Genomic DNA, 19,596 nt, shown 5'->3' on the forward strand with positions numbered 1-19,596 from the left:
GACCCTGTATATAGCTACTGACCCTGTATATAGCTACTGACCCTGTATATAACTACTGACCCTGTATATAGCTACTGACCCTGTATATAACTACTGACCCGGTATATAGTTACTGACCCTGTATATAGCTACTGACCCTGTATATAACTACTGACCCTGGAACTGTCCCTGTATATAACTACTGACCCTGTATATAACTACTGACCCTGTATATAGCTACTGACCCTGTATATAGCTACTGACCCTGTATATAACTACTGACCCTGTATATAACTACTGACCCTGGAACTGTCCCTGTATATAACTACTGACCCTGTATATAACTACTGACCCTGTATATAACTACTGACCCTGGAACTGACCCTGTATATAACTACTGACCCTGTATATATCTACTGACCCTGTATATAGATACTGACACTGTATATAACTACTGACCTTGTATATAGCTATTGACCCTGTATATAGCCTACTGACCATGTATATAGCTACTGACCCTGTATATAACTACTGACCATGTATATAACTACTGACCCTGTATATAACTACTGACCCTGTATATTGCTACTGACCCTGTATATAACTACTGACCCTGTATATAGCTACTGACCCTGTATATAACTACTGACAACTGTATAGCTACTGACCCTGTAAATAGCTACTGACCCAGTATATAACTACTGATCCTGTATATAACTACTGATCCTGTATATAACTACTGACCCAGTATAGTAGCTACTGACCCTGTATATAGCTATTGACCCTGTATATAGCTACTGACCTGTATATAGCTACTGACCCTGTATATAAACTACTGACCCTGTATATAGCTACTGACCCTGTATATAACTACTGACCCGGTATATAGTTACTGACCCTGTATATAGCTACTGACCCTGTATATAACTACTGACCCTGGAACTGTCCCTGTATATAATACTGACCCTGTATATAACTACTGACCCTGTATATAACTACTGACCCTGGAAATGTCCCTGTATATAGCTACTGACCATGTATATAACTACTGACCCTGGAACTGTCCTTGTATATAGCTACTGACCATGTATATAGCTACAGACCCTGTATATAACTACTTACCCTGTATATAGCTACAGACCTTGTATAGAACTACTGACCCTGTATATAGCTACAGACCCTGTATATAACTACTGACCCTGGAACTGACCCTGTATATAACTACTGACCCTGTATATAGCTACTGACCCTGTATATAGCTACTGACCCTGTATATAACTACTGACCCTGGAACTGACCCTGTATATAACTACTGACCCTGTATATAACTACTGACCCTGTATATAGCTACAGACCCTGTATATAACTACTGACCCTGGAACTGACCCTGTATATAACTACTGACCCTGTGTATAACTACTGACCCTGTATATAGCTACTGACCCTGTATATAACTACTGACCCTGTATATAGCTACTGACCCTGTTTATAACTACTGACCCTGTATATAGCTACTGACCCTGTATATAACTACTGACCCTGTATATAACTACTGACCCTGGTACTGTCCCTGTATATAACTACTGACCCGGTATATAGCTACTGACCCTGGAACTGTCCCTGTATATAACTACTGACCCTGTATATAGCTGCAGACCCTGTATATAACTACTGACCCTGGAACTGACCCTGTATATAACTACTGACCCTGTGTATAACTACTGACCCTGTATATAGCTACTGACCCTGTATATAACTACTGACCCTGTATATAGCTACTGACCCTGTTTATAACTACTGACCCTGGAACTGTCCCTGTATATAACTACTGACCCTGTATATAACTACTGACACTGTATATAGCTACTGACCCTGTATATAACTACTGACCCTGTGTATAACTACTGACCCTGGTACTGTCCCTGTATATAACTACTGACCCTGTATATAGCTACTGACCCTGGAACTGTCCCTGTATATAACTACTGACCCTGTATATAGCTACTGACCCTGGAACTGTCCCTGTATATAACTACCGACACTGTATATAACTACTGACCCTGTATATAACTACTGACCCTGGTACTGTCCCTGTATATAACTACTGACCCTGTATATAACTACTGACCCTGTATATAACTACTGACCCTGGAACTGTCCCTGTATATAACTACTGACCCTGTATATAGCTACTGACCCTGGAACTGTCCCTGTATATAACTACTGACCCTGTATATAGCTACCGACCCTGTATATAGCTACTGTCTCTGTATATAACTACTGACCCTGTATATAGCTACTGACCCTGTATATAGCTATTGACCCTGTATATAGCTACTGACCCTGTATATAACTACTGACCCTGTATATAGCTATTGACCCTGTATACAGCTACTGACCCTGTATATAGCTACTGACCCTGTATATAGCTACTGACCCTGTGTATAGCTACTGAACCTGTATATAGCTACTGACCCTGTATATAGCTACTGACCCTGTATATAACTACTGACCCTGTATATAGCTACTGACCCTGTATACAACTACTGACCCTGTATATAACTACTGACCCTGTATATAGCTACTGACCCTGTATACAACTACTGACCCTGTATATAACTACTGACCCTGTATACAACTACTGACCCTGTATATAACTACTGACCCTGTATATAGCTACTGACCCTGTATACAACTACTGACCCTGTATATAACTACTGACCCTGTATATAGCTACTGTCCCTGTATATAACTACTGACCCTGTATATAACTACTGACCCTGTATATAGCTACTGACCCTGTATATAACTACTGACCCTGTATATAGCTACTGTCCCTGTATATAACTACTGACCCTGTATATAACTACTGACCCTGTATATAGCTACTGACCCTGGTACTGTCCCTGTATATAACTACTGACCCTGTATATAACTACTGACCCTGTATATAACTACTGACCCTGTATATAACTACTGGCCCTGTATATAACTACTGACCCTGGTACTGTCCCTGTATATAACTACTGACCCTGTATATAACTACTGACCCTGTATATAACTACTGACCCTGGAACTGTCCCTGTATATAACTACTGACCCTGTATATAGCTACTGACCCTGGAACTGTCCCTGTATATAACTACTGACCCTGTATATAGCTACCGACCCTGTATATAGCTACTGTCTCTGTATATAACTACTGACCCTGTATATAGCTACTGACCCTGTATATAGCTATTGACCCTGTATATAGCTACTGACCCTGTATATAACTACTGACCCTGTATATAGCTATTGACCCTGTATACAGCTACTGACCCTGTATATAGCTACTGACCCTGTATATAGCTACTGACCCTGTGTATAGCTACTGAACCTGTATATAGCTACTGACCCTGTATATAGCTACTGACCCTGTATATAACTACTGACCCTGTATATAGCTACTGACCCTGTATACAACTACTGACCCTGTATATAACTACTGACCCTGTATATAGCTACTGACCCTGTATACAACTACTGACCCTGTATATAACTACTGACCCTGTATATAGCTACTGACCCTGTATACAACTACTGACCCTGTATATAGCTACTGACCCTGTATATAGCTACTGACCCTGTATATAGCTACTGACCCTGTATATAACTACTGACCCTGTATATAGCTACTGACCCTGTGTATAGCTACTGAACCTGTATATAGCTACTGACCCTGTATATAGCTACTGACCCTGTATATAACTACTGACCCTGTATATAACTACTGACCCTGTATATAGCTACTGTCCCTGTATATAACTACTGACCCTGTATATAACTACTGACCCTGTATATAACTACTGACCCTGTATATAGCTACTGTCCCTGTATATAACTACTGACCCTGTATATAACTACTGACCCTGTATATAGCTACTGACCCTGTATATAACTACTGACCCTGTATATAGCTACTGTCCCTGTATATAACTACTGACCCTGTATATAACTACTGACCCTGTATATAGCTACTGTCCCTGTGTATAGCTACTGAACCTGTATATAGCTACTGACCCTGTATATAGCTACTGACCCTGTATATAACTACTGACCCTGTATATAACTACTGACCCTGTATATAGCTACTGTCCCTGTATATAACTACTGACCCTGTATATAACTACTGACCCTGTATATAACTACTGACCCTGTATATAGCTACTGACCCTGTATATAACTACTGACCCTGTATATAACTACTGACCCTGTATATAGCTACTGACCCTGTATATAGCTACTGACCCTGTATATAACTACTGACCCTGTATATAACTACTGACCCTGTATATAACTACTGACCCTGTATATAACTACTGACCCTGTATATAACTACTGACCCTGTGTATAACTACTGACCCTGTATATAACTACTGACCCTGTATATAACTACTGACCCTGTATATAACTACTGACCCTGTATATAACTACTGACCCTGTATATAACTACTGACCCTGTATATAACTACTGACCCTGTATATAGCTACTGACCCTGTATATAACTACTGACCCTGTATATAGCTACTGACCCTGTATATAGCTACTGACCCTGTATATAACTACTGACCCTGTATATAGCTACTGACCCTGTATATAACTACTGACCCTGTATATAACTACTGACCCTGTATATAACTACTGACCCTGTATATAACTACTGACCCTGTATATAACTTCTGACCCTGTATATAACTACTGACCCCGTGTATACTGTAGCTTACTTACTTTCTCATTATCAATACAAATAATATTTTTTTAATATATAGGTTATGGTTTTTGAATATAATTACAATTGATATGTACATGTTGACTGGTTTTACAAGACATTGCATGACATTTTAATTGAATTGATAAAGTTTCATAACTTTAAATCTACTCATGTAAATAAACAAAAAACCGGTACATCGTCATCAGTGATAACCTCTTTTGTAAAGGTGTGACGTTTACAGTTCAGTTATCTTTCCGAATTCGGAGTGTTATTTTATGTAACTACCAAAGATAAAGGAAGACAATTTCGTAATACATTTCCCCTCGGTTTTCATTCATCTGACAACACTTCTTAAAGTCCTACAGGTGGCACAAGGGAGCTCATCCATTCGGTCTCCGGTTTCCACTACGCGCCTTTCATTTTACTAAAGATAAGCCACTCTTCTATTTCTGTCAGGCGCAGCCGCCCTCGTCCTATTGGGGTCCATTGATAGGCAGTGGTTAAAAAGCGCACGAGCCGCTGTTCTGTTATGAGAGCACTGCAGGACTGTCACTGCAACGGACGGAAGGGCGCAACACAGCGGCAGTGTCTACACGCAACTCCGTACTTACTTATTTCTATGCGCACTTGCGACAACTGGGACTGTTTGCGAGAATCGGGAAGCAACTTGACAAAATCAGCAACAAGTTTTAAAAAACAAACATTTGTTGAGCCTAGCATTCATTGATTCAGTCAATTTCTGTATTCTTTAGCTGTCTTGGAGTAGAGTAAAACAATTTTTTTAAGAAGAAATCAGTCCAGTAGACCTCTATTCTATTCAGACCGTTTGTTTCATAAACAACACGAACAATATTAGTTTACTTATTTATCACAACTTTGGCTGCAATAACTCATTTAAACCACAGTAAAGCAAAACGGTGTGCGCTTTCTATACAATATTATCTCGGTTCTCTCATTATCTTGCTCATTGCCATCGCGTTCAAGATGATGAACACTATGGTCATTTTTGCGGAATTTTTCGTGGTCATCTTGAAAGTGCTCTGGGCTTTTGTTACCGCCGGGGCGAAATGGGTGGTGCGGCCGAAGGAGAAGAGTGTAGCGGGACAGGTGTGTGTGATCACCGGGGCTGGAAGTGGTCTGGGTCGGCTGTTCGCCAAGGAGTTCGCTAGAAGACGGGCTGTACTGGTGCTATGGGACATCAACAGCAAAAGCAACGAGGAGACCGCGGAGTTGGTGAGGGAAATCTACCGGGAGCTGGACAGTGAATCTCCGATGGCCAAAGAAGGTGAGTTGCCTGAAAATATCTATCATCCGATTTTTTTTTGCAACGCGATTATTTTGGCTCATTATACTTGATCAAATATAAGATCAAATACTGTCTGGTCAGGCGGGTCAACCTAGGCGTTATTCTATTGATCGCAAAAATCGTAATAACAAGCTTGTTTAAACATGAGGGTGTTTTCTTTTTAAGCCAACTAGCCTATTTACTGTCGACTCCGTTTATTAGAATATAAGAGCACATTTGCAGCAGCCTCGATGAGCAGCTGGGCTACATCATTCCGAGGAGAGAACTTCAGTCGGTAAACTAGGCGTGGGTACGGTGCGCTCGCCTCGGGGAAGGTCCCTGTTGAAGTCCTCTCTCTCGGTCCCTTCGCGGTTTGTCTGTGCTAGTAGCCTACCCAGTCATTGCCTATAGGGGCGAAAGTGTACAGGCTCATGTTTGACCCGCCACCACCACACACACAAAGTGCTCACGAGCTATAAAATAATGTTTCAGAACTGTTGCATGGCAGTTAAAGGGTCTGACTTGTCCATCAACTTGAAAAGAAAAGTTATTTATTCCGTGGCTTGATTTTTAAATGTGTTATTACCTTATTCTGATTTGGACTGTCTTGGCTTCCAGTGATGTACTGTGGTTTATTCTCACTCCCTGTCTCTTCCTCCCTCCCTCTATCCAGGAGCAATAGGAGGGCTAGAGGAGGTGCTTCCATTCAAGCCTCAGGTGTACACGTACGTGTGTGACGTGGGCAAGCGGGAGAGTGTGTACTCCACGGCGGAGAAGGTGCGTCGGGAGGTGGGCAACGTGGACATGTTGATAAACAACGCTGGCGTGGTCTCTGGTCACCATCTCCTGGAGTGTCCTGACGAGCTGATCGAACGCACCATGGTGGTCAACTGCCACGCACACTTCTGGGTGAGTCCCCAATGCCTACTGTCATCCCTGTCCCCTGTCCCCCACGCCTACTGTCATCCCTGTCCCCTGTCCCCCACGCCTACTGTCATCCCTGTCCCCTGTCCCCCACGCCTACTGTCATCCCTGTCCCCTGTCCCCCATGCCTACTGTCATCCCTGTCCCCTGTCCTCCACGCCTACTGTCATCCCTGTCCCCTGTCCCCCATGCCTACTGTCATCCCTGTCCCCTGACCCCACGTCTACTGTCATCCCTGTCTCCTGTCCCCCATGCCTACTGTCATCCCTGTCCCCTGTCCCCCATGCCTACTGTCATCCCTGTCCCCCATGCCTACTGTCATCCCTGTCCCCATGCCTACTGTCATCCCTGTCCCCTGTCCCCCACGTCTACTGTCATCCCTGTCCCCCATGCCTACTGTCATCCCTGTCCTCTGTCCCCCATGCCTACTGTAGTGTCATCCCTGTCCCCTGTCCCCCATGCCTACTGTCATCCCTGTCCCCATGCCTACTGTCATCCCTGTCCCCCATGCCTACTGTAGTGTCATCCCTGTCCCCTGTCCCCCATGCCTACTGTCATCCCTGTCCCCTGTCCCCCATGCCTACTGTAGTGTCATCCCTGTCCCCTGTCCCCCATGCCTACTGTCATCCCTGTCCCCTGTCCCCCATGCCTACTGTCATCCCTGTCCCCTGTCCTCCACGCCTACTGTACTGTCATCCCTGTCCCCCACGCCTACTGCACTGTCATCCCTGTCCCCTGTCCCCCACACCTACTGTAGTGTCATCCCTGTCCCCTGTCCCCCACACCTACTGTAGTGTCATCCCTGTCCCCTGTCCCCCATGCCTACTGTACTGTCATCCCTGTCCCCCACACCTACTGTACTGTCATCCCTGTCCCCTGTCCCCCACGCCTACTGTAGTGTCATCCCTGTCCCCTGTCCCCTTACACCTACTGTAGTGTCATCCCTGTCCCCCACACCTACTGCACTGTCATCCCTGTCCCCTGTCCCCCATGCCTACTGTAGTGTCATCCCTGTCCCCTGTCCCCCACGCCTACTGTAGTGTCATCCCTGTCCCCTGTCCCCCATGCCTACTGTAGTGTCATCCCTGTCCCCTGTCCCCCACGCCTACTGCACTGTCATCCTTGTCCCCCACGCCTACTGTACTGTCATCCCTGTCACCTGTCCCCCACGCCTACTGCACTGTCATCCCTGTCCCCCACGCCTACTGTACTGTCATCCCTGTCCCCCACACCTACTGCACTGTCATCCCTGTCCCCTGTCCCCCACACCTACTACACTGTCATCCCTGTCCCCTGTCCCCCACACCTACTGTACTGTTATCCCTGTCCCCTGTCCCCCACGCCTACTGTACTGTCATCCCTGTCCCCTGTCCCCCACGCCTACTGTACTGTCGTCCCCTGTCCCCCACCCCTACTGCACTGTCATCCTTGTCCCCCACACCTACTGTAGTGTCATCCCTGTCCCCTGTCCCCCACGCCTACTGTACTGGCATCCCTGTCTCCCATACCTACTATCATCTAAATCACCTTTATTCACCTATCCCTGTCCCCTATCCCTGTCCCATATCCCTGTCCCCTATCCCCTATCCCCGTCCCCTATCCCCTGTCCCCTATCCCCTGTCCCCTATCCTTGTCCCCTATCCCTGTCCCCTATCCCTGTCCCCTATCCCTGTCCCCTGTCCCCTGTCCCCTATTCCCTGTCCCTATCCCTGTCCCCTATCCCTGTCCCCTATCCCTGTCCCCTATCCCTGTCCCCTATCCCTGTCCCCTGTCCCCTGTCCCTGTAAACCTAGCCACATAGTTTCAACATCCCTTAAAAGTATTTACTACTGAATCTAGTCCGAACTGTGTGGATTATATTGTAATAACAAAGTGACAGCATCCATTCTGTCGAACCTCTCACCTAAACTTGTCACCATCTCCGAGCTTCCATGATCAATGATGATCATTTTTATTTTTTATTTAATTTCACCTTTATTTAACCAGGTAGGCTAGTTGAGAACACCTTTATTTAACCAGGTAGGCTAGTTGAGAACACCTTTATTTAACCAGGTAGGCTAGTTGAGAACACCTTTATTTAACCAGGTTAGGCTAGTTGAGAACACCTTTATTTAACCAGGTAGGCTAGTTGAGAACACCTTTATTTAACCAGGTAGGCTAGTTGAGAACACCTTTATTTAACCAGGTAGGCTAGTTGAGAACACCTTTATTTAACCAAGTAGGCCAGTTGAGAACAAGTTCTCATTTACACCTGAGACCTGGCCAAGATAAAGCAAAGCAGTTCGACACAAACAACAACACAGAGTTACACATGGAGTAAACAACAACACAGAGTTACACATGGAGTAAACAACAACACAGAGTTACACATGGAGTAAACAACACCACAGAGTTACACATGGAATAAACAACACCACAGAGTTACACATGGAGTAAACAACAACACAGAGTTACACATGGAGTAAACAACAACACAGAGTTACACATGGAGTAAACAACACCACAGAGTTACACATGGAGTAAGCAACAACACAGAGTTACACATGGAATAAACAACACCACAGAGTTACACATGGAGTAAACAACACCACAGAGTTACACATGGAGTAAACAACAACACAGAGTTACACATGGAGTAAACAACAACACAGAGTTACACATGGAATAAACAACACCACAGAGTTACACATGGAATAAACAACACCACAGAGTTACACATGGAGTAAACAACAACACAGAGTTACACATGGAGTAAACAACACCACAGAGTTACACATGGAGTAAACAACACCACAGAGTTACACATGGAATAAACAACACCACAGAGTTACACATGGAATAAACAACAACACAGAGTTACACATGGAGTAAACAACACCACAGAGTTACACATGGAGTAAACAACACCACAGAGTTACACATGGAATAAACAACACCACAGAGTTACACATGGAGTAAACAACAACACAGAGTTACACATGGAGTAAACAACAACACAGAGTTACACATGGAATAAACAACACCACAGAGTTACACATGGAGTAAACAACAACACAGAGTTACACATGGAGTAAACAACAACACAGAGTTACACATGGAGTAAACAACAACACAGAGTTACACATGGAATAAACAACACCACAGAGTTACACATGGAATAAACAACACCACAGAGTTACACATGGAGTAAACAACACCACAGAGTTACACATGGAGTAAACAACACCACAGAGTTACACATGGAGTAAACAAACATACAGTCAATAATACAGTAGAAGAAAATCTATATACAGTAAATGTGGAAAGATAAGGGAGGTTTGGCAATAAATAGGCCATGGTGGAGAAGTAAATACTATATAGCAATTAGACACTAGAGTGGTTGATGTGCAGAAGATGAATGTGCAAGTAGAGATACTGGGGTGCAAAGGAGCAAGATAAATAAATACAGTATGGGGATGAGGTAGTTGGATGGGCTATTTACAGATGGGCTGTGTACATCACCTCCTGATACTGGTCTGGTGTTTACAGTCCATCCTGATACTGGTCTGGTGTTTACATCACCTCCTCATACTGGTCTGGTGTTTATAGCTCATCCTGATACTGGTCTGGTGTTTACATCACCTCCTGATACTGGTCTGGTGTTTACATCACCTCCTGATACTGGTCTGGTGTTTACTGTCCATCCTGATACTGGTCTGGTGTTTACAGTTCATCCTGATACTGGTCTGGTGTTTACTGTCCATCCTGATACTGGTCTGGTGTTTATAGCTCACCCTGATACTGGTCTGGTGTTTATAGCTCACCCTGATACTGGTCTGGTGTTTATAGCTCATCCTGATACTGGTCTGGTGTTTAATTCACCTCCTGATACTGGTCTGGTGTTTACTGTATCCTACAGTATCTGCTCTCTCAGTAGCACATCTTAACACATCATTGCTGAATGGCCTGGTCTCTTGGTCTCTCTGTCTCTCTCTGTCTCTGTCTCTCTCGCTCTCTCTCTCTCTCTGTCTCTCTCTCATCCTACTCTATATGTGTGCCAAACTATGGTTTATTTTGGTGTGTGTGTGTGCATGTCTGTGTGTGTGTGTGCATGTCTGTATGTGTGTCTTTCTCTGTGTCTGGAAAGTAAATGACCATAAATAGTTTCCCTGGCTGCATCTGCAGTCTGATCCAGTCCTCTCCTCTCCTCTCCTCTCCTCTCCTCTCCTCTCCTCTCCTCTCCTCTCCTCTCCTCTCCTCTCCTCTCCTCTCCTCTCCTCTCCTCTCCTCTCCTCTCCTCTCCTCTCCTCTCCTCTCCTACCAGCCTCAGAAAGAGAGAGGGGTGTGCTGGGTTGAATGTTGTAACAACTGAAGCCAGCTGTTTGGCAGGCAGGCAAAGATAATCTGCCTCCCAAATGGCACCCTATTCCCTGTGGGTATGGGTCAAAAGTAGTGCACTGCATAGGGAATAGAGTGCCATTTGGGAGGCAGACATAGACTGATGATCCCATTGGTATGTCAATCCCCTCTGCACTGAGCCCACTAACATATCCCCCACTTCCGCAATGACACACAGCGAGAGAGAGAGAGAGACACAGAGAGACACAGAGAGACACACAGAGACACACAGCGAGAGAGAGAGACACAGAGAGACACAGAGAGACACAGAGAGACACACAGAGACACACAGAGACACACACAGAGACACACACAGAGAGTCACACAGAGAGACACAGAGAGACACAGAGAGACACACAGAGACACACAGAGACACACAGAGAGAGAGAGAGAGCGAGCCTGACTGGGTTTGCATCCCAAATGGCTCTCTATTCCCTACATTGTGCACTATGGGCTCTGGTCTAAAGTAGTGCACTATATAGGGAATAGGGTGTCATAGGGCCCTGGTCAACAGTGGTGCACTATATAGGGAATAGGGTGCTATAGTGCCCTGGTCAACAGTAGTGTACTATATAGGGAATAGGGTGCCATAGGGCTCTGGTCTAAAGTAGTGCACTATATATAGGGAATAGGGTGCCATAGGGCTCTGGTCTAAAGTAGTGTACTATATAGGGAATAGGGTGCCATAGGGCTCTGGTCTAAAGTAGTGCACTATATAGGGAATAGGGTGCCATAGGGCTCTGGTCTAAAGTAGTGTACTATATAGGGAATAGGGTGCCATAGGGTTCTGGTCTAAAGTAGTGTACTATATAGGGAATAGGGTGCCATAGGGCTCTGGTCTAAAGTAGTGCAATATATAGGGAATAGGGTGCCATAGGGCTCTGGTCTAAAGTAGTGTACTATATAGGGAATAGGGTGCCATAGGGCTCTGGTCTAAAGTAGTGCACTATATATAGGGAATAGGGTGCCATAGGGCTCTGGTCTAAAGTAGTGTACTATATAGGGAATAGGGTGCCATAGGGCTCTGGTCTAAAGTAGTGCACTATATAGGGAATAGGGTGCCATAGGGCTCTGGTCTAAAGTAGTGTACTATATAGGGAATAGGGTGCCATAGGGCTCTGGTCTAAAGTAGTGCACTATATAGGGAATAGGGTGCCATAGGGCTCTGGTCTAAAGTAGTGCACTATATAGGGAATAGGGTGCCATAGGGGCCTGGTCTAAAGTAGTGCACTATATAGGGAATAGGGTGCCATAGGGCTCTGGTCTAAAGTAGTGCACTATATAGGGAATAGGGTGCCATAGGGGCCTGGTCTAAAGTAGTGCACTATATAGGGAATAGGGTGCCATAGGGCTCTGGTCTAAAGTAGTGTACTATATAGGGAATAGGGTGCCATAGGGCTCTGGTCTAAAGTAGTGCACTATATAGGGAATAGGGTGCCATAGGGCTCTGGTCTAAAGTAGTGTACTATATAGGGAATAGGGTGCCATAGGGTTCTGGTCTAAAGTAGTGTACTATATAGGGAATAGGGTGCCATAGGGCTCTGGTCTAAAGTAGTGCAATATATAGGGAATAGGGTGCCATAGGGCTCTGGTCTAAAGTAGTGTACTATATAGGGAATAGGGTGCCATAGGGCTCTGGTCTAAAGTAGTGCACTATATATAGGGAATAGGGTGCCATAGGGCTCTGGTCTAAAGTAGTGTACTATATAGGGAATAGGGTGCCATAGGGCTCTGGTCTAAAGTAGTGCACTATATAGGGAATAGGGTGCCATAGGGCTCTGGTCTAAAGTAGTGTACTATATAGGGAATAGGGTGCCATAGGGCTCTGGTCTAAAGTAGTGCACTATATAGGGAATAGGGTGCCATAGGGCTCTGGTCTAAAGTAGTGCACTATATAGGGAATAGGGTGCCATAGGGGCCTGGTCTAAAGTAGTGCACTATATAGGGAATAGGGTGCCATAGGGCTCTGGTCTAAAGTAGTGCACTATATAGGGAATAGGGTGCCATAGGGGCCTGGTCTAAAGTAGTGCACTATATAGGGAATAGGGTGCCATAGGGGCCTGGTCTAAAGTAGTGCACTATATAGGGAATAGGGTATAATTTGGGACAGGTTGGTGTTCTCTATTTGTTTTACCTTTTTTTTTCTCTTTCTTGCTCGACAGACAGACAGACAGACAGACAGACAGACAGACAGACAGACAGACAGACAGACAGACAGACAGACAGACAGGCAGGCAGGCAGGCAGGCAGGCAGGCAGACAGACAGACAGACAGACAGGCAGACAGGCAGACAGGCAGACAGACAGACAGACAGACAGACAGACAGACAGACAGACAGACAGACAGACAGACAGACAGACAGACAGACAGACAGACAGACAGACAGACAGACAATCTGAATGGCCAGAGTAGTTAATTAAAAGCCCATTGAAAGTGCACATCCTGTCTGGGTGTGTGTGTGTGTGTGTTAGTAAACGAGTCCATTCTGAGGGCTGCTTAGAGCATTGTTCAGGAGATTTACCCCCCCTGTGGTGAGGCAGTTGTGACGGGGTGGGGGGGGGCACTTTGTTTAGAAACCTGTAGTGAGAGCCGACTAGCTCTGAAGAACCAGGGGGATTTTTATAACACAGGTTGCTTGACAATCGGACATATTTCTTAGTGTTTGTTTACATGTGGTGGTGATGAATGATGCGTTCATTGATCAGAGTGTTTGCTGTTCTCTGATGCCGCAGGGATTTGAGTGGAGAGGCTTTCTGTTTCATTCTCAGGGATTTGAGTGGAGAGGCTTTCTGTTTCATACTCAGGGATTTGAGTGGAGAAGCTTTCTGTTTCATTCTCAGGGATTTGAGTGGAGAGGCTTTCTGTTTCATTCTCAGGGATTTGAGTGGAGAAGCTGTCTGTTTCATTCTCAGGGATTTGAGTGGAGAAGCTGTCTGTTTCATTCTCAGGGATTTGAGTGGAGAGGCTTTCTGTTTCATTCTCAGGGATTTGAGTGGAGAGGCTTTCTGTTTCATTCTCAGGGATTTGAGTGGAGAGGCTTTCTGTTTCATTCTCAGGGATTTGAGTGGAGAGGCTGTCTGTTTCATTCTCAGGGATTTGAGTGGAGAAGCTGTCTGTTTCATTCTCAGGGATTTGAGTGGAGAGGCTTTCTGTTTCATTCTCAGGGATTTGAGTGGAGAGGCTGTCTGTTTCATTCTCAGGGATTTGAGTGGAGAAGCTTTCTGTTTCATTCTCAGGGATTTGAGTGGAGAGGCTTTCTGTTTCATTCTCAGGGATTTGAGTGGAGAGGCTTTCTGTTTCATTCTCAGGGATTTGAGTGGAGAGGCTGTGAATTGATTCTTGAAAATGAGCTTGCGCAATCTCTTGTCAGTTCAATGGGCCGTGTAGGAGAGGTTATATATGACTGATTTAAGTTAAGTTAGTGAAGATTCCCTCGACTTAGCGAAGATTCCCTCAACTTAGCGAAGATTCCCTCGACTTAGCGAAGATTCCCTCGACTTAGCGAAGATTCCCTCGACTTAGCGATGATTGCCTCGACTTAGTGAAGAGATTCCCTCGACTTAGTGGAGATTCCCTTGACTTAGCGAAGATTCCCTCGATTTAGCGAAGATTCCCTCGACTTAGCGAAGATTCCCTCAAATTAGCGAAGATTCCCTCGACCGTGTAGGATTTATTAAGTGCACCCTATTTCCTATCTGTAATAGATTTTTAACGGTCCCCAGTTCCCTCAGGATTAGTTTCAAATAGTGCGCTATATTTTGCAATAGGGAGCCATTTGGAACGCCCCCGTAGTCAGTGATACAGCAGTAGTCTGGATTCTCATTAGGGCTGCTCCTGATTTATTTTTCTGTCTTGTTCTTTGCGAAGGGACGGACGGAGAGAGGGAGGCAGGGAGGGGATGGATAGAGGGAGGCGGGGAGGGGACGGAGAGAGGGAGGCGGGGAGGGGATGGATAGAGGGAGGCGGGGAGGGGACGGAGAGAGGGAGGCGGGGAGGGGATGGAGAGAGGGAGGCAGGGAGGGGATGGATAGAGGGAGGCGGGGAGGGGACGGAGAGAGGGAGGCGGGGAGGGGATGGATAGAGGGAGGCGGGGAGGGGACGGAGAGAGGGAGGCGGGGAGGGGATGGATAGAGGGAGGCGGGGAGGGGACGGAGAGAGGGAGGCGGGGAGGGGACGGAGAGAGGGAGGCAGGGAGGGGATGGATAGAGGGAGGCGGGGAGGGGACGGAGAGAGGGAGGCAGGGAGGGGATGGATAGAGGGAGGCAGGGAGGGGACGGAGAGAGGGAGGCGGGGAGGGGATGGATAGAGGGAGGCGGGGAGGGGACGGAGAGAGGGAGGCGGGGAGGGGACGGAGAGAGGGAGGCGGGGAGGGGACGGAGAGAGGGAGGCAGGGAGGGATGGATAGAGGGAGGCGGGGAGGGGACGGAAGAGAGGGAGGCGGGGAGGGGACGGAGAGAGGGAGGCGGGGAGGGGACGGAGAGAGGGAGGCGGGGAGGGGACGGAGAGAGGGAGGCGGGAGGGGACGGAGAGAGGGAGGCAGGGAGGGGACGGAGAGAGGGAGGCAGGGAGGGGACGGAGAGAGGGAGGCAGGGAGGGGATGGATAGAGGGAGGCGGGGAGGGGACGGAGAGAGGGAGGCGGGGAGGGGACGGAGAGAGGGAGGCGGGGAGGGGACGGAGAGAGGGAGGCAGGGAGGGGATGGATAGAGGGAGGCAGGGAGGGACGGAGAGAGGGAGGCAGGGAGGGGATGGATAGAGGGAGGGCGGGGAGGGGACGGAGAGAGGGAGGCGGGGAGGGGACGGAGAGAGGGAGGAGGCGGGGAGGGACGGAGGGGAGGCGGGGAGGACGGAGGGAGGCGGGGAGGGGACGGAGAGAGGGAGGCGGGGGCGGGAGGGGATGGAGAGAGGGAGGCGGGGAGGGGACGGAGAGAGGGAGGCGGGGAGTGGACGGAGAGAGGGAGGCGGGGAGTGGACGGAGAGAGGGAGGCGGGGAGGGGACGGAGAGAGGGAGGCGGGGAGGGGACGGAGAGAGGGAGGCGGGGAGGGGATGGAGAGAGGGAGGGCAGTATGGGTAGATGAAAGCAGGTTCTAATGAATGGGGACAGACCAGCATGTCAGAATGGAGGATTGTGGTCCATTAAAGACACCAGAGTTTGCTGCGGTTTTGGGATTTTCAGGAACCTGATTTTTTGGGGGGGTTTGTTGTTGCCTTAGTTAATAATATGGTAATGTATGCCCACATAGGGCTCTGGCTAAAAGTAGTGCACTATGTAGGGAATAGGGTGCCATAGGGCTCTGGTCTAAAGTAGTGCACTCTATAGGGAATAGGGTGCCATAGGGCTCTGGTCTAAAGTAGTGCACTATATAGGGAATAGGGTACCATAGGGCTCTGGTCTAAAGTAGTGCACTATATAGGGAATAGGGTGCCATAGGGCTCTGGTCTAAAGTAGTGTACCCTGTAGGGAATAGGGTGCCATAGGGCTCTGGTCTAAAGTAGTGCACTATATAGGGAATAGGGTGCCACTTGGGACTTAGTCGTCCTCTTTGCTCTTACACAAACATATGCAAGCCGGTGTCGTAGCTCACTACATGCAGATGGTCCTATCACACAGCTTTGATATGTGTTGTGCCGGTAGGCCATAGCAGGCTGTACACAACTACAGTTCCATATTATGACTCAACAACTAACCACAAATGGGATTAATGCTAGTCTTATATATATATATATATATATATAATTGATTAGGACATTCAAACAAGTTTAGGGGATATGGTGCTTTTTTAAAGCTTTAAACCGCTTTTGTGGGTATTACTAAACAGGACATTTTATTTCCTCCACACAGTGTTTGCCAAAAGAAGGGATTAAAATCAGGGGGAGAGAGTGGTCCTGTTCTTCTGTTTTAGTTTATACAGGAGGGAGGGAGGTGGTTCCCTCCCAGCTCTGCTGCTTTCTCAAGCCTGTCATCTCTCTGTTTGGACATAAACAGCCTAAAGCACATTTCTCCTCCATGTCTGTTCGAGGTTCATTTTTAATGAGGGAAAAGTAAGAATATATATTATTATTTTTTTATTTTTTAAAATCCTCCATAAACCTTATTTCGGTTTTCTTTGTATGTCTAGCGTTTACAGATTATTATTCCAACGACTATCCCGTAACCAACGACTATCCCGTAACCAACGACTATCCCGTAACCAACGACTATCCCGTAACCAACGACTATCCCGTATCCCGTAACCAACGACTATCCCGTAACCAACGACTATCCCGTAACCAACGACTATCCCGTAACCAACGACTATCCCGTATCCCGTAAACCAACGACTATCCCGTAACCAACGACTATCCCGTAACCAACGACTATCCCGTAACCAACGACTATCCCGTAACCAACGACTATCCCGTAACCAATGACTATCCCGTAACCAATGACTATCCTGTAACCAACGACTATCCCGTAACCAACGACTATCCCGTATCCCGTAACCAACGACTATCCCGTATCCAACGACTATCCCGTAACCAACAACTATCCCGTATCCCGTAACCAACGACTATCCCGTATCCAACGACTATCCCGTAACCAATGACTATCCCGTAACCAATGACTATCCCGTAACCAACGACTATCCCGTATCCCATAATCAACGACTATCCCATAATCAATGACTATCCCGTAACCAACGACTATCCCGTATCCCATAATCAACGACTATCCCATAATCAATGACTATCCTGTAACCAACGACTATCCCGTATCCCATAATCAACGACTATCCCATAATCAACGACTATCCTGTAACCAACGACTGTCTCGTAACCAATGACTATCCCGCAACCACGACTATCCCGTAACCAACGACTATCCCGTAACCAACGACTATCCTGTAACCAACGACTATCCCGTAACCAACGACTATCCCGTAACCAACGACTATCCCGTAACCAATGACTATCCCGTATCCCGTAACCAACGACTATCCCGTAACCAACGACTATCCCGTATCCAATGACTATCCCGTAACCAACGACTATCCCATATCCAACGACTATCCCGTAACCAACGACTGTCCCGTAACCAACGACTGTCCCGTAACCAATGACTGTCCCGTAACCAACGACTGTCCCGTAACCAACGACTATCCCGTAACCAACAACTATCCCGTAACCAATGACTATCCCGTATCCCGTAACCAACGACTATCCCGTAACCAACGACTATCCCATATCCAACGACTATCCCGTAACCAACGACTGTCCCGTAACCAACGACTGTCCCGTAACCAACGACTATCCCGTAACCAATGACTATCCCGTATCCCATAACCAACGACTATCCCGTAACCAATGACTATCCCGTATCCCGTAACCAACGACTATCCCGTAACCAATGACTATCCCGTTTCCAACGACTATCCCGTAACCAATGAGTATCCTGTAACCAACGACTATCCCGTAACCAACGACTATCCCGTAACCAATGACTATCCTGTAACCAATGACTATCCTTTAACCAACGACTATCCTGTAACCAATGACTATCCCGTAACCAATGACTATCCTGTAACCAACGACTATCCCGTATCCAACGACTATCCCGTATCCCATAACCAACGACTATCCCGTAACCAACGACTATCCCGTAACCAACGACTATCCTGTAACCAACGACTATCCCGTAACCAACGACTATTCCGTAACCAATGACTATCCCGTAACCAATGACTATCCCGTAACCAACGACTATCCCGTAACCAACGACTATCCTGTAACCAACGACTATCCCGTAACCAACGACTATCCCGTATCCCGTAACCAACGACTATCGTCGTAACCAACGACTATCGCCGTAACCAACGACTATCCCGTAACCAATGACTATCCTGTAACCATGACTATCCTGTAACCAACGACTATCCCGTAACCAATGACTATCCCGTATCCAACGACTATCCCGTATCCAACGACTATCCCGTAACCAACGACTATCCCGTAACCAACGACTATCCCGTAACCAACGACTATCCCGTAACCAACGGCTATCCCGTAACCAACGACTATCCCGTAACCAATGACTCTCCTGCAGGCAGCTCGGCTGTTACCCAGGGTAACAGTTACAGATAATTATCATAAACTCCCCTCCTCCTTTCCTCCTCTAAAATGTCTATCAGAGTCCACAACATGTACCCGTACGCGGAGCAGGGGGGGTGGTTGGGAATTTTGGGGAGGTGCACATTCAGGCTGAGCCCCCCCCCCCCACGGACGGTGATCTCAGAGCCGC

At 46.9% G+C, this 19,596-nt stretch overlaps 1 protein-coding gene across 1 annotated transcript in view; it reads left to right on the forward strand.

The window, feature by feature from the left end:
• The first annotated feature begins 5,245 nt into the window (after positions 1 to 5,245).
• The window catches only part of LOC109885478 (retinol dehydrogenase 10-A), a 25,832-nt gene continuing 11,481 nt past the window's right edge, over positions 5,246 to 19,596 (forward strand). Inside the window, exons 1-2 of the mRNA XM_031836436.1 lie at positions 5,246 to 6,018; positions 6,692 to 6,927. Of these exons, the coding sequence (XP_031692296.1) occupies positions 5,718 to 6,018; positions 6,692 to 6,927 (537 nt within the window). The 5' untranslated portion in view covers positions 5,246 to 5,717. The remainder of the gene's footprint in view (positions 6,019 to 6,691; positions 6,928 to 19,596) is intronic.

This window comes from Oncorhynchus kisutch, linkage group LG11, assembly GCF_002021735.2.
Source record: "Oncorhynchus kisutch isolate 150728-3 linkage group LG11, Okis_V2, whole genome shotgun sequence".
Taxonomy (NCBI): Eukaryota; Metazoa; Chordata; class Actinopteri; order Salmoniformes; family Salmonidae; genus Oncorhynchus; species Oncorhynchus kisutch.